This window comes from Argentina anserina, chromosome 6, assembly GCF_933775445.1.
Source record: "Argentina anserina chromosome 6, drPotAnse1.1, whole genome shotgun sequence".
Lineage (NCBI taxonomy): Eukaryota > Viridiplantae > Streptophyta > Magnoliopsida > Rosales > Rosaceae > Argentina > Argentina anserina.
The window spans coordinates 30,545,049-30,558,656 of NC_065877.1; the positions used below are offsets into that span (position 1 = coordinate 30,545,049).

At 39.2% G+C, this 13,608-nt stretch overlaps 3 protein-coding genes across 4 annotated transcripts; 1 reads left to right on the forward strand and 2 right to left on the reverse strand.

The window, feature by feature from the left end:
- Positions 1-1,591: 1,591 nt before the first annotated feature.
- LOC126797852 (uncharacterized) lies at positions 1,592-5,151 on the forward strand. Of its 2 annotated transcripts, none has more exons than XM_050524589.1 (4): positions 1,592-2,871; positions 3,023-3,092; positions 3,724-3,915; positions 4,895-5,151. In XM_050524589.1, exons 1-3 carry the CDS (start codon positions 1,796-1,798, stop codon positions 3,910-3,912), a joined length of 1,335 nt encoding a protein of 444 aa, XP_050380546.1. In that variant the 5' UTR covers positions 1,592-1,795; the 3' UTR covers positions 3,913-3,915; positions 4,895-5,151. The 2 variants fall into 2 exon arrangements, with proteins under 2 accessions (XP_050380546.1, XP_050380545.1); XM_050524588.1 differs by having other exon boundaries at positions 4,904-5,149.
- Positions 5,152-5,265: 114 nt separating this feature from the next.
- Positions 5,266-8,489, reverse strand: LOC126797851 (glucose-1-phosphate adenylyltransferase small subunit, chloroplastic/amyloplastic). Its single transcript, XM_050524587.1, has 9 exons — positions 8,119-8,489; positions 7,731-8,027; positions 7,371-7,640; positions 7,051-7,230; positions 6,720-6,823; positions 6,507-6,618; positions 6,227-6,325; positions 5,965-6,084; positions 5,266-5,644 (listed from the first exon to the last, which is right to left on the reverse strand). Exons 1-9 carry the CDS (start codon positions 8,389-8,391, stop codon positions 5,528-5,530), a joined length of 1,572 nt encoding a protein of 523 aa, XP_050380544.1. The 5' UTR covers positions 8,392-8,489; the 3' UTR covers positions 5,266-5,527.
- Positions 8,490-9,324: 835 nt separating this feature from the next.
- Positions 9,325-11,400, reverse strand: LOC126799641 (uncharacterized). Its single transcript, XM_050526881.1, has 4 exons — positions 11,243-11,400; positions 11,053-11,152; positions 10,022-10,405; positions 9,325-9,744 (listed from the first exon to the last, which is right to left on the reverse strand). The coding sequence occupies exons 1-4, from the start codon at positions 11,341-11,343 to the stop codon at positions 9,616-9,618; spliced, it is 714 nt and encodes a 237-aa protein (XP_050382838.1). The 5' UTR covers positions 11,344-11,400; the 3' UTR covers positions 9,325-9,615.
- Positions 11,401-13,608: the final 2,208 nt, after the last annotated feature.

Sequence of the window (13,608 nt, forward strand, 5' to 3'; positions counted from 1 at the left end):
TCCGGTCATGTACTTGTTGGTGGTTCCAAACAGAAGAGCATTGCTGATGAAGGCAAAGATGGTAGTGAGCATCTTCCTGAACCAACAACACCGCTTGTTGCTCCTCCAGTTATACCCCAGCATAAGGTGTATGCCAAAGAATCTGTTTCCAACCATGAGCTTGATTCTCATATTAGCACGCATGGGGTATCAACAGATGTATCCCATAAAAAGAACATTGCTGATGGAGGCAAAGACCACTCACAGTTGGACTACATCGCCATGGAGAAGCGTGATTTCTTGAACTCGAAATGTAAATTTACTCGCCATGGGTTCTAAATTCATCTCTTATGTTGGCGGTGACTTTTACTGCCCCTTCTGTGCATATTCTCGGCATCTCACAGAGTTTCTGGAAGTTGAGAAAGAAAATTTGCAGATAAGGAAGGACCTGTCTTTGTATATTTCTTTACTAGAATCTTCTTCTTGAAGAAAGTGATCAGAATGAGCAGAAGAAAACGAAGGAAATTAAAGTGAAGATTTTGGAACATGTAGTCAATGTGCTTAAAATTTTGAAATGTGAAGGGAATCAACAAGTGCCACCCCTGCATTTTTCAGAGCTTAGACAGAAGAAATGAACTGCAATATGTAGATTACACTTTGGTATGAACTAGTGACATTGATTCCGAGTGATCTTAAACATTGATGATGAGTTGATGATTTTCGATGCACTTAGTTTCTGACTGTACACTTTTTGGGGGAGTTGCCGCCTTAACACATGTTGGACAAACCACTGAAACAAGTTAGTTGAGCTCCTTTTGTATTGTTAGATAAGCATTCATGTCTTTTAACTTGCTTGACATGTAAAAATGCTAAATGAGAATTCAACTTTTAGTGGTGGACTTGTATGTGTAAACTATTACTCTATTAGGAAATTTGGTGGCTTATGTATGTATTAATTTGTCGCTTACTTATGTATGAACTTGTAACTTATAATCATCAAGGTCATTTTAATTGACAAATTATTGGCTTGTTTGTGGATATCATATATTAGAAAATGTGAAGAATGTGAGAATGTTGTTCTATTGTAAGCCAATTGTTAGAAATATTTTGTTATTATTGAATAAGACTTGTTATAATCTATTTTTTTTTTCAATAATAAAAATTATTTCGTCTGGTGGTTCGTCAAACATGAGACTGGATTATTTTGCTAGTTCTGTTCGTTAGTCCGAGACTGCACCAAACATGGGTCAGGAATTACTGTACCCTAATCCGAGTCAGCACAGTCCGGGAGTAAGCAAAGACTTAGTCCGGAATTAGATAATCCGGAGTAACAAACGTGCCCATAATAGTTAGTTTCATACTCCTAAAAAGAATGACTTTCCCATGTTTTTGCTCAAAACACATTATTGATAAACTTTTCGTCGATTTCTCGATTATCTTCTTTTCTTTGAGCAAAAAAATTAACGTACATGGTTGGGTCAACATCAATGACTTTTTTATATATAATGATGGGGAATTTGACACTAGTTTTTCCAATATTTTTAAAATTTTATCAACCTTTCATCCTTGGGCTAAATTTCCATGGAAGTCCAGAACCCGCAGGCCCGTACCATTTCCTGAATAAAAACGGCGTCGTAAACTTTTCCCTGATTATGAATGTCAACACTGTGCAGAATAGTCTCCGACGATGACCACCGCCTCAAGCTCTTCACTCTCAGGTCAGTAACTCCTCCTCCAATTCTCACTCTGAATCCACCGCATATTGCTAGGACTATAGAGACGGCGAAGAAGAAGCCCTAAATTCAAACATAGAAAAATGTCAGATTCGCAAGACTCGATGGAATTAGATATCTCAGTAGTAGACAAGTGTCTCCGGTGTAGCGGCGACGGTTCTAGTACGAAATTGCTAGTGTGTAGTGTGATTGGGTGTCCAATTGCGATTCATGAGGAGTGTATGTGCTCGAAGCCCGAAATTGATGAGAATGGCAGGTTCTACTGCCCTTACTGCGCTCACAAGAGAGCGCTGGTTAGGGCCGAGAAGCTGAGGAGGAAGGCGTTGAAGGCTAAGGAGGTTCTGTCCATGTTTATCGAGAGCGGCCAGGTTAATTTTCCGCTGGATGATGTCGATGAAGGTCCGGTGGGGGATCGGGGAGAAGATGAGGTTAAGGGAGGCATTGAGGGTGGAAATGAAGGCGAGGCGGAGAATGAGGTAATGGAAGTAGAGGAAAAGGAGGATAAGGGAATGGATGAGGGTGTAAGTAAGGGGAATTCGGAGCAGCAATGCGTGTCGGAGGGGAATGGAGATAATGCAGGTGATGGAATTGACGGAGGAAGTAATGAGGAGAATGGAGGGAGAAGTCCGGGAGAGGAACAGGTGCGGCTGGAGGCTATGGAGGTGCCTGAGTCGGTTGATTTTCAGAGGGGATCTTCTCCTATATTGCGTAAGAGGCGGTATAAAATGAAAGCTCAGAAGACAGTGCAGATTCCGCATGCCATTCCACTAAAGATAGCATCCTCTTGCCGAATTGATGTCGTAGAGGAGGAGGAAAATGCAGAGAAGCAAAGTGAAGATGACACTATCTCCTCCTCTTCCTCGGAGTCTGGGAAAGTGTTGGAATCGGACAAAAATGAGAAAGGCAATGCCTCCTCCAAGTCAAGTGATATTCCAGAGTTGAACCAAAGTGAGAAAGCTGCTACTTCCTCCAAGTCTGGGAAAAGTTCAGAGTTGGACCGAAATGAGAAAGCCACTGCCTCCTTGTATTCTGAGTCGAGAAAAATTCCAGTGCCAAGCCAGATTGAGAAAGCTACTAAGTCGAGAAAAGTTCCAGAATCAAACCAAAATGAGAAAGCTACCTCTTCCACTGAACCAAAACATGTTCTGGAATCTGGAAGGTGATCAGAGTTATTTTACAGTTCTTTTTTTTTCTTCACTCTGCATATCAAATTTCTTATGTTGGCTATGTAAATGCAAATAGCTATTAGAGTCACTTAAAATTTTATAGATTTCATTAATTGACAATCAATGATTTCTCCTAATATGCAGAGAAGAGTTGTTTTTTCACAACAAGCGGAGGAAAATTAACTGGACAGCTGACGAGTTGAAAATGTTAAAGGTAACTGTTTGTGGCGAGCCTTCCTGCCTTTCTGGAATAGATGTCATCCCTGTACCCGTAACAAGTTTATCATTAATGCATGGACTATTCTATTTAAATAACTTAGTAAATTCTCATTTCTTTTGGGTTCAGTTAGAAACGTATACCTGCTTTCTCTTAAGAAGGAAAAATGGATAATGAGAACATGTTTTTTGCAGTTCTAGATGCTGTGAAAATTTAACATATCATGGAGACATGGACTAGTTCATGACATGAACTTTCAACCACCTTATGTGTTTTGTGATAACAATGTTAAAAGCATGGGAGAGGGTGGTATGTATCTTAATGGACTTGGTATTGATAGGGGGAGAAAAGAGAGCATATCATAAAAATATAAATCACCAGGAGTTTTCAGATCTTCATTTATTTGTCCTGTAGTTATCAGGCCTTATGCTGAGTTCTCCTTTTCATTTAGGATTTTAGAGTTTTTTATTTTTGTTCTTTCAAGAGATTTGCATTGACGGGTCACACCAAAGATAGAGAAATAGCTTGTCAGGGAATGTTAATGCTGAGATCTTGGTAGAGTAGGGACATTGATTCTTTCTGATTCAGCCTGTTAGTTGGGATCTAACTTAATATTCTTATGATCCAGGAGGGAGTAGAACACTATTCATCTAAAGTTAACAAAAATCTTCCCTGGAGGAAAATTTTGGACCTTGGTAGGCATATTTTTCATGAGACTCGGACTCCAAGTAATCTTAAGGATAAATGGAAACTCCTGTGCAAAGAAGCCAGTAAGCCACCAACAAAAAACAAACTTGATCACTTGGGTTCCGAGTAAAAGGTAATTTTGGTACCACAATGTTTATCTATGGTCTTTAAGAAACTATGTTAGTAAACTTATGGACTATTTATGTATGGTTTATAATTTTGAATAACAGATAGGAAAAGTTTCATATTCTGAGAAATGAGAATAATGTAGCTAGTCTTTGTTTGTACCATATGGTCCAAATTGGATAATTGGCATGAAACTTCTAGCCTAATAACCATCATGATGATATCATTTACAGTCGTGTGCTCTTGTGATGTGTGGTTAAAAAGTATTCCTTCTTCCTTATATTCAACTCATTTCTCTCTTCTATTCGACTTGAGCTGTTAAACCTGGTAACAAGTGGTATTATAATCTACCTGTCTTTCTGATTATCTTCAAGAAGGTTTGGGAGAGAAAAGTAATCCGTATATATCTAACTATTTGCTGGCTATGATGAAAAATATAATCTAAAGGTGAGCTAAATTAAGAAAATCTGCATGAATGAACAAATAAGGATATTAGTGTGTGTGTTTGTCAAAGGAGCAAGTTAAAAGGCTCTCATATGACTTGATTAATAAGAATCTCCAAGAGGATAAGTTGGAAAAGAAAAAAGGAAGTTTTGGTACGATATTTAGAATTTGGGAAGTGCTTTCCCTGCTCTGTTGGAATTAGTCTGCATATACTGTTTCACTTAATTTGATTTATGAATGGCTGAACCATTCTCCAGTTAGCCGATAGCTATATGAAACTGGGAAGAAATTTAAGTGATCAATCATGTAAATTCCCCATGTTTAAAGAGTAGATTGAATGTATAATTAGTGACTGAATATATTCAAAACCACAAGATGAGTCTGTTTCCTTGTCTTGCCATTCTTTTGCTCTATATCAAATTTTGGTTTCAGGGTAGCTGTCACTGGAAAAAAATAAACTGAAAGCATATAAATAGTGGAAGAAAAGTGATAGTAGTTAACGATTTGTGCTGACCTTTATCGTTGTTATGTTCAATTTTGAGATTGTCCAGGAGGCAAGCATCGTTATGAAGCTGTCGAAACTTCAGGTGAAGCAGCTTGCCATTTGTGGAGTTTGTAGAAAGGATGCCATGTGGGAACCATCTCATTGTTTAGGGTTAAATTTAGTAAAAGTGGATATGGTTGTGAGATGAAGAACAAGCATGAGCGTCAGTTTTTCTTTTTCTTTCAGAACATGTAAATATTATTCCAATATAAGGCAACCACTGGATTCACTATCCTGGTTGGCATCTCTTCAGCAGTCGGGCACTTTGAGATTTGAGATTGCCATTATTGCCACTTACCAACTGGATTTCTACTGTAAACCCCAGCCAACTTGAAGTGAACCCTTTTGTGAAAGGCGCAAGGGGAAAGCAGCTTGAATTCTTCGTAATTTATAATTGACAAACTTTATTTCAGATGGAAGTAGAACATCTACAAGGAAAGTATCTGAGGTCTCTTCCTCTAATTACATTGTAGTACCGTGAAATATACATTGCATGATCAGAAGACAGAACCCTCAAAGTAGACTTGCTAAGTTGCTTTGGCCGAAGAGAGCATCGTAGTTCTCTCGGCCTGGTAACTAGTAAAAAAGAGCCTTCTTGGTCGGCAAAATTGAACAGGTGGAAAACTGGAGCTTAGATTACAGTTCCACTAGGAATCAAGGCATCCTTGATCACTGTGACAATCCCGCTTTTGATGAAATATCCATCCGGTTCTCTGGCTGTTTCTTGCACATTGTCAATGTTGATAATCTGCAATTAACATATACAAGTTCAGTAGGAGAGAATGCATAATGTCTAAACGACAGCAAAGACAATGCAGTCGAAATTTTAAGGAACAACTCGAAGGTAGAACATGAATTCATTTTAATCAAATAGACACTAACTTGCAGAAAAGTCCCTTTTCCTATGTTTCTCACTGTTAACTCTTTGTTATTTTCTTTATGAGCACCAACTTTCCCGACTTAAAAAAACCATCATTGAGAAGGCACAAGATCTTGATGGAGTTTCGATTCCATTTTGGAAAGATGTAAGAGCAAAACTGATACTTTAGACTAGGTAGTAAGTCTAACCTTCACATTGTCCCCAATCCGAGCATTCTTATCAATTATAGCTCTCTTAATGTGAGAATTCTTTCCAATACCAATTGAAACACCGCCTTTTTGAGCCAAAAACCTCTTTTCAGCATCCGTCTGGCCAATCATAATAACTGTATCAGTTAAATCCGTGCAACCCACATATATGTTAAGCTGCTGAACCCACATATTATAAGGAAATGTCGTTTCTTCTCCTTAAAATCTGTGGGTTACATATTCCATCTACAAAAGGATTTACCTCATAGTAGTCTGCCCCCATCAATAATGTGTCTTCAATGATAGCACCTTCCGCTATGCAAGAACGAAGCCCAACAACAGAATGGTGAATTTTACAGTTCTGTATTAAGCAAAACATAAAAAGAGTGTGTTAATGATCTCTGTGGGAATACTGTAATGATCTCTATCACAGTATTAATGATATGATGTAGATGTGAATTTCTTTGACAACAAAGAGAACTATGGGACTATTGCATTGACACATGTTGGTACAATGCTAAATTTCACTACCACAAACTTACCTTTATCACGCAACCTTCGCCAATAACACTATCTGTGACATCAGCATCAAGCATTTTGGATGGGGGCAGATACCGAGGTTGGGTGTAGATTGGGGATGAACGATCGTAGAAGCTACAATGTAAAGTTAGGAATTAGGCAAATCGATAGCAATGTGAACGCAGAACTTGTTAAAACAGAGCAGAAACTCCCAAGCAGTTTTGAGAATAAGGTACCTGAAATCAGGAATGGGCTTTTTAGTTATCCCCAGATTAGCATTATAGAAAGCTTCAATGGTACCAATGTCTTCCCAGTAGCCGTCATATAGATAAGCTTGAACCTGTTACAACAAACAATTAGTAGCCTGAGTGCTGGAAACTGAGAAACTAAACAGCAGGGGAGAAACTGATGGCAACACCAGGAAACTTTTCAGTAAGCCATATGGCATCATTGCACTAATGCTTCCCTAGAAAGAAATACATTTTCATTCTCTGAACTAGAAACAGAGATCTTCGAAACCAACTAGTAACTAGTTTATTGCTATTGTAATTCGAAACCAAAACGTACTCTCAAGCCAATGGAAGTTGCACCAGGAATGACTTCACTCCCAAAATCATTTGCTGCAGGAAACTTCTCTCGGAGCAGATCTAACATCACATTTTTGCTCACAACATATATACCCATACTGGCAATATACGGCATCTCTTTAGCTCTTTCATCATCAAGACCCAATATGGTTGTATCTACCTACACCAAAACAAAAACAAAATAATTTTGCTATCACTGACAAGGCCAAAACCACATGGGATCATGCTCACAATTAAACAAATAATCAACATATCATCGAACGAAAAAACTAAAGAAAATTCCGAAAGTGGGTGTCCCACCTTCATGGCTTTGAGTTGCTCCCCTTTAGGCTTCTCAGCAAACTCGATAATGCGTCCCTCATCATCAATCTTCATCAAACCAAAGGCGGTAGCGCGCTTCTCATCCATGGGCAGAGCAGCCACGGTGATATCCGCATCAGTTTCTCTATGAGCTTGGATGAACCTCTCATAGTCCATCCTGTACAAATGATCCCCGGCAAGAACCAAAAACTCCAACACATTGTGCTCTTCAAACAACCACAAATACTGCCTCACAGCATCCGCAGTACCCTAGCAAAAACCCACAACCAAATCAAACCTGGAAAACAAATAAAATCCAACACCGAGAAAACACCACAAGAACAGAACATTAAGAATGACCTGGAACCAGTTGGGATTCTCGGGGCTCTGCTGGGCCGCAAGAACCTCAACAAAGCCTTCGTTCTTGTACCCTCCCATGTTGCTGGCGTAAGCACGGGACAGGTGGCGATTGAGAGAAGCCGAATTGAACTGCGTCAGCACGTAGATCTTGGAAACATTACTGTTGAGGCAATTGCTGACCGGAATATCAATCAGCCTGTAATTCGCTCCCAATGGAACAGCCGGCTTCGCACGCTTCTTGGTCAGCGGGTACAGCCTCGTCCCCGCTCCACCTCCCAGTATAATCCCCAACACACTCTACCAAAATCCCAACATCAACGTTATCATCATTTCACAACAAAAAAGGCCAACAGAAAAAAAATGTGAAAGGGAGAAGAATCCCACTCACTCTGCTGGCGTCGGGATCAAGACATGTCTGCGAGTTTTTAGAATCCGAAACGGCTTTCGGAGACACCACAAGTGGGGCCCTCTTCGTGGGACAGCTAGTAGTCCTCAAGGCCTGCGTCGTCGGGAGTTTGGCGCCGGAGAGATGGGAGCCGCTGAAGGACAGGCCTTTAGCTAAAGCCGGGTTCTTTAGCTGGGTTTGATTCGTGGCACAGGTAGAAGATGGGGACAATCTCAAGGTTGGAACCCCGTTCGCTGCCATTGATGAGGAAGCCATGGAAGAAATTGCAGAGAGAGAGAGAGAGAGTGAGAGTGTTTTGCAGTGGGAAGTCTCAGCTTTGATGAGAGTTTTGGACACTCTCTGCCCTCGGGAGGGTGAGCATGGACGGTGGGGAGGAGGGGTAGTTTTGACATATGGGGAAGTAGAGGGATTAGCCATGTGATTAACAGATTAATAATAGAAGTAATTAAACGGAAGGGAAGGAGAGCCAAAAAATGATATCGCAAATCCCGAAAGGGTTAAGAATAAGTGGATGGCATTTCACGTCAGAGAGGTATGGAAAATGGATTGGTCACATGTCACATGTCACATGTGGCATGTGAAGTGTTTTGGTCTTAGATTTTGTGTCACACAGCTTTGCCTTTTTGACACCGTTAGTTTTCCTTCTTCTATTTATTGAAGAAGAATATACTAGGGTTTATAATATAATAAGCTTTGGGGAACAGTTCTTGCGTGACAAGAAGACAAAGGTGGATACTCCGGGCAATTGTTAATGATATCACTTTGATCATGGTCAGTAGTAATGAATATGGGAACATGTCGAATCAGCTAGTATGGACACATGAACGATTATCATCCGTTGATGTAGTTTTCGAAGGGTTAGTTTTACATCTAACTATGAATCAGTGTTCTTTCATGTTTCAACGGTTGACAATCGTTTCAGCAACCTAGAGATGATATCAACTTGCATAGAAAGGGAAACCAAATGATGCAATGCATACAATTTTCTGCATGGAACGATTTTAAATCACATCAATTCTTCGTGTGTGATCTTTTGTCAAGGAACATAACATATAATAGGGTAATAATGCAAATGGAGGAAAAGGAAAGGGAAATCATTTCAGGCTACAAGTTGTAGCTGCTCTAGTTCCCCAGCTCTACATACAAAACATGCTCAGGTCATGACCAGAACAGTGCTAAAATCAGGAGTACAGGAAATGAGCTACTTCATATTCTTTTGCTAGTAAAATTAGCTTTGGCCACAAAAGCTAAAAACCAGTATCTGTTCCTGTTTGGTTACCACAATGAACCCCTATTTCTAAGACAGTGGACTGCACTAATCAAATCAAACCGAAATAAGAAAAAGGAGAGCCAAAAAAAAAAGTATATTATGGCAAAAAAAAAAAAAACATTTTCATTATGTCCATGCTCAGGTCACAAGCTGAGACAGTAGTTGTCCACGGAATGCTTCGAGCCTTTACTGACTCAAACGACTCTGAATCAACCATACAATGCACGCCATGGCTCCTGTTCGTCCTTAGATTTCTTTGTTGGTTTCCATGTGATTTTGCCTCTTGAGAAGTTTACCTTACAAGTGTTTGCCAAAAGTTCCCCAATTTCATAAAGTATCTGAACAAGAATTTACATAGAATTAGATTATACAGATCAATCCAGAAAACTCAGTAACAGAACCAGAAAGAAGAGAAAAGGAACAAGGCTAAGCGCCATTTACTGTGCACAGCAGAACCTAATTAAAACTTCGCATATAACTGGAGCAAGTTCATATAAAGAAAGATAATATTGTATCATGGCCTCAACATATAACTTGATTTTTCTCATAACATATCACAATTTTGAAGATAAATTTCAGTCGTGTTAGCTAAAAGGTGAATAAGGAAATTTTTACCTCAAGCTCTTCTTTATCAGAAAATCTCTGACTCTTTTGCCCAATAAGAACAACAGTTGGCAAATTCAGGACACGGACCATCTGAAGAAGGCAGGCTAGAGGTTCATGATGTATCTGTAAAGACGGTGGTGCTTTCTGAGTTCTGGTAATGATGTCTTTGCTTATGTCTGTTTCTGTACCTATCTGTATGCCATAAAGTGAATATTTGCTGTCTAACTTGGTTGCAGACTTGCTGTCCCGTTTAAGCTTGGATGATGAAACGAAAAAGGGGGCAACAATCGTGGGCATTGAGGATGATTTTTGTCCGGCTATTTGAGCCAGAACTTCATTGAAAGCACATGCTAGTATCGGTGAATCATAATATTCCATAAGCAACTGTGACACCTGAAACAAATAATTTAAGAACAGATTATAATCATTACCGATCTAAGAGGTTAAACTCTGGAAAAGAGTGACAAAACCAACAAACTTCACCATATTGGCAGAATTAGAGGCTAAGAGCGCACTTAGCTCACAGACTAACAGCTAAAGCTTCATGAATAGTGGTAAACTATCACCATCCAGTACTGTACTATTTAAACAACAACAAGCTACCTGCCCCCATAGTTATGGGCTTATGGCAGGACTTACTTCCGAAATATCAGATAAAAAGAGAACAAGATTCGCAGACAGTCACCACTGAGCTCCTACTTCTTGGAGCGTAATGTATCGAACCTACATGCTCTCTCGGGAAAATTTCCAGCCATTAAACATTCTAAATCTTACAGAGCATTCTTACTTTTAAAATCTAAGTGCATTTCATAACCAAAAAAGATTTTCATCGTTCCAAAAAAGACACATTCTAATCCCAAAGGGGCATTAATTTATCTTCCACCATTCTCACTAGAACACATTCCCTCAAAACTACAGGCCCCCATTTCTCAAAACCCAAAACTCCAACATAAAACACACAAACACATACAAGAACATGAAAGTGTCAGACCCTAAGTGTGTGATTTCAATTCGACTGAAATAGGAATAAAAGAAGAGACCTCAAATTGACCCTGCTGATCAAGAAAGTGTCGAACTTTTCCAGACGCCTTGCAATTCTGGATCCCATAGCGCTCCAGAGAAAGCTCGAAGCTTTCCTCTCTGCAACAAAATTACAGCCCTAACTTTGAGCGATTCATATCAAAATGAATTCAATTTAAAGCTTAAAGGAAGAAGTAGAAGAGAGCTTACGTGACGAAAGCAGATGGGTTGGGGTGGAATGCATCGAAAATGGCTTGGCCGAAGCCCTCTGGGTCTCTCAAGAGAAGCACTACCTTGGGGCCTAGCTTCATTTCGTTTCTCTGCTCTCTTCAAACTAAACGCTGCGGTTCACCTCTCTTATATACCGGGTTTTTTTTTTTTCGAGAAAAGTAAATTTATACTAGAGCATAATATTTTTTATAATTAAATTTTGAATTATGAGAAAAAAAAGTAGGAGGTTATCTAAATCATTAGATGGTTATTGATGATAAGGTAGTTAATGGTATAGAAGAAGACGATCACCGCATGTATATTTATTTTCATATACAACAAAGAGATCTATACAAGAAAATCCTAGTAGCGTCGTTCCCTTTTGGCCGCTCAAATACCTAGCTTGTCTAGGTTGTATTCAGATGGTGATTAACCTTACTATCCTTGATCTCTGGCTCAATTATCCCCTCTCCATGGAAAACCTAGACACTATCTACCACAGCTTTGCACAACAACTCACTATTGCAAGCTAGGAAGCTTTCGACATCTCTAACATTCGTGATGATGATGACGATGCGGTAGGTTTTGGCCAAGCGTTCCTCTTGGCACGGCCGCTAGCTCTAAAGAAGGTCTCTCCATTGGACCTTCATTCGCACTTCAGGAGACTCTGGACGCTTGAAGGTTCCTTCCAAGTACAAGCCCGACCACCGAATCATCTTCTCTTTGTGTTCAATCATGGTAAAAACACCAAGAGAGTGATGAACGGGGGGCCTTGCTGCTATGGCAGGACACCGGTCGTCTTCCGAGATTATGATGGGGTTGTTGATATCCATTTTGTTTCGATCGATCTTCTCTCCTTTTGGTTTTATTTGAAAAAATATTCCTCCAAAATTTAAGAAACCAAATCGGATCAAAACAACGGCCATGGTTGCTGTCAAGACTCCTCCTCAGCCAAAGAAGATCCCTGGTGATCAAGTTCTTACATACTTGTATGCTGGTGCCCCTCCTACCCCTAAAAAGGTGGTAGCATGTGGTGTGTAGAGGCATTCCTTTGACTTTTGTGTTTGCGATCTGAATGAAATTATTCATCATCTTCAAAAATAAGGTAGGTAATGGGTTAAAAAATAGGTTTTTTTATCATAATGTCCTTTAATTATTTAAAATTAATATAAGATTTAGAGGTGTTGTTGTATTTCATATGCATTTTAGTTGACAAACCTATTTACGTTATAAGAGTATAGATAATAATAAAAACCAATATTATAAACCAAGGGAGATCACAGTGGTGCAAGAACTTCTACACAACACTCTCAATCATATACTAATATCTCTAATCTGTAATACTATAAAACGGCACCAAAAACATTTCACTAAATTGTGAACTTCCAAATATACCCAATTATTACCTTTATTGACAAACAAACTATTAAGGGTATTAGGGTCAAAACTTAAATATATTATTGAGATAGATTATTTCTTCTCAGGTTTTAACTATTCACTTTTTCACGTTGATAACTTTCTCACACCCATAGGGTGTGGACAGTTTATAGTACCAATAAAAGGTTCACATGTCACGTAACCTATTCCAGAAGCATCTGATACCACCTCATAACCAATCTCAAGAAGAAAACTGTTTACAAAGCACTATATGCCCAAACCGTCGGCGTATATGCCAAAGACAACCCTCATTATTATATTGGTAAAAAGAATAAACCGACAGTCAAATAGTCCCTAAAATGATACCATGGCCAAGACACATACTACGACACAACCGGCCACACACCACCATAGCAACCCAAAACGCTTGCCCAAAAAGAAGGGGCAAACAAACCACCAACCCCTATTAAAATTCTAAACCATTGCAAGCAAAAAAGGAGAACAAAAAGAACAAAATTAAACCTAAGCACCTATACCTAGGCCAACAACGAGGCCTAAATAAGAAAATGCACCACCAAAGAACCCGGCCCAAAGACTAACCAGTTCCTTGCATGCCATTCAGCCCTTGCTACCAACGTCTGCCGCCATCTGCAGTGCCCCAGTGACCATAAGCAATTGAGTGTCACACTCAAACATAAGCTGCAAACATACCACCCTGTGCAAGTATGATATATCAGGTCTATTTCTTATTTTCTTTTTATGTTCGACAAATTCAGATATTACAAAATATGTAGTTCAAGTGCTTTTATGTTCGACAAATTCAGATATTACAAAATATGTAGTTCAAGTGCCATCAACAAAGTAGTGGTATCGTTCGAATTCTATTTGTGATATTTGCCATTTTCTTATTATAATTCTTTCCAAAAAATTTCTTTACTTCCACAAAGTATCTATTATAAAAAATGAATGAAATAAAGTCAAAAAACTAA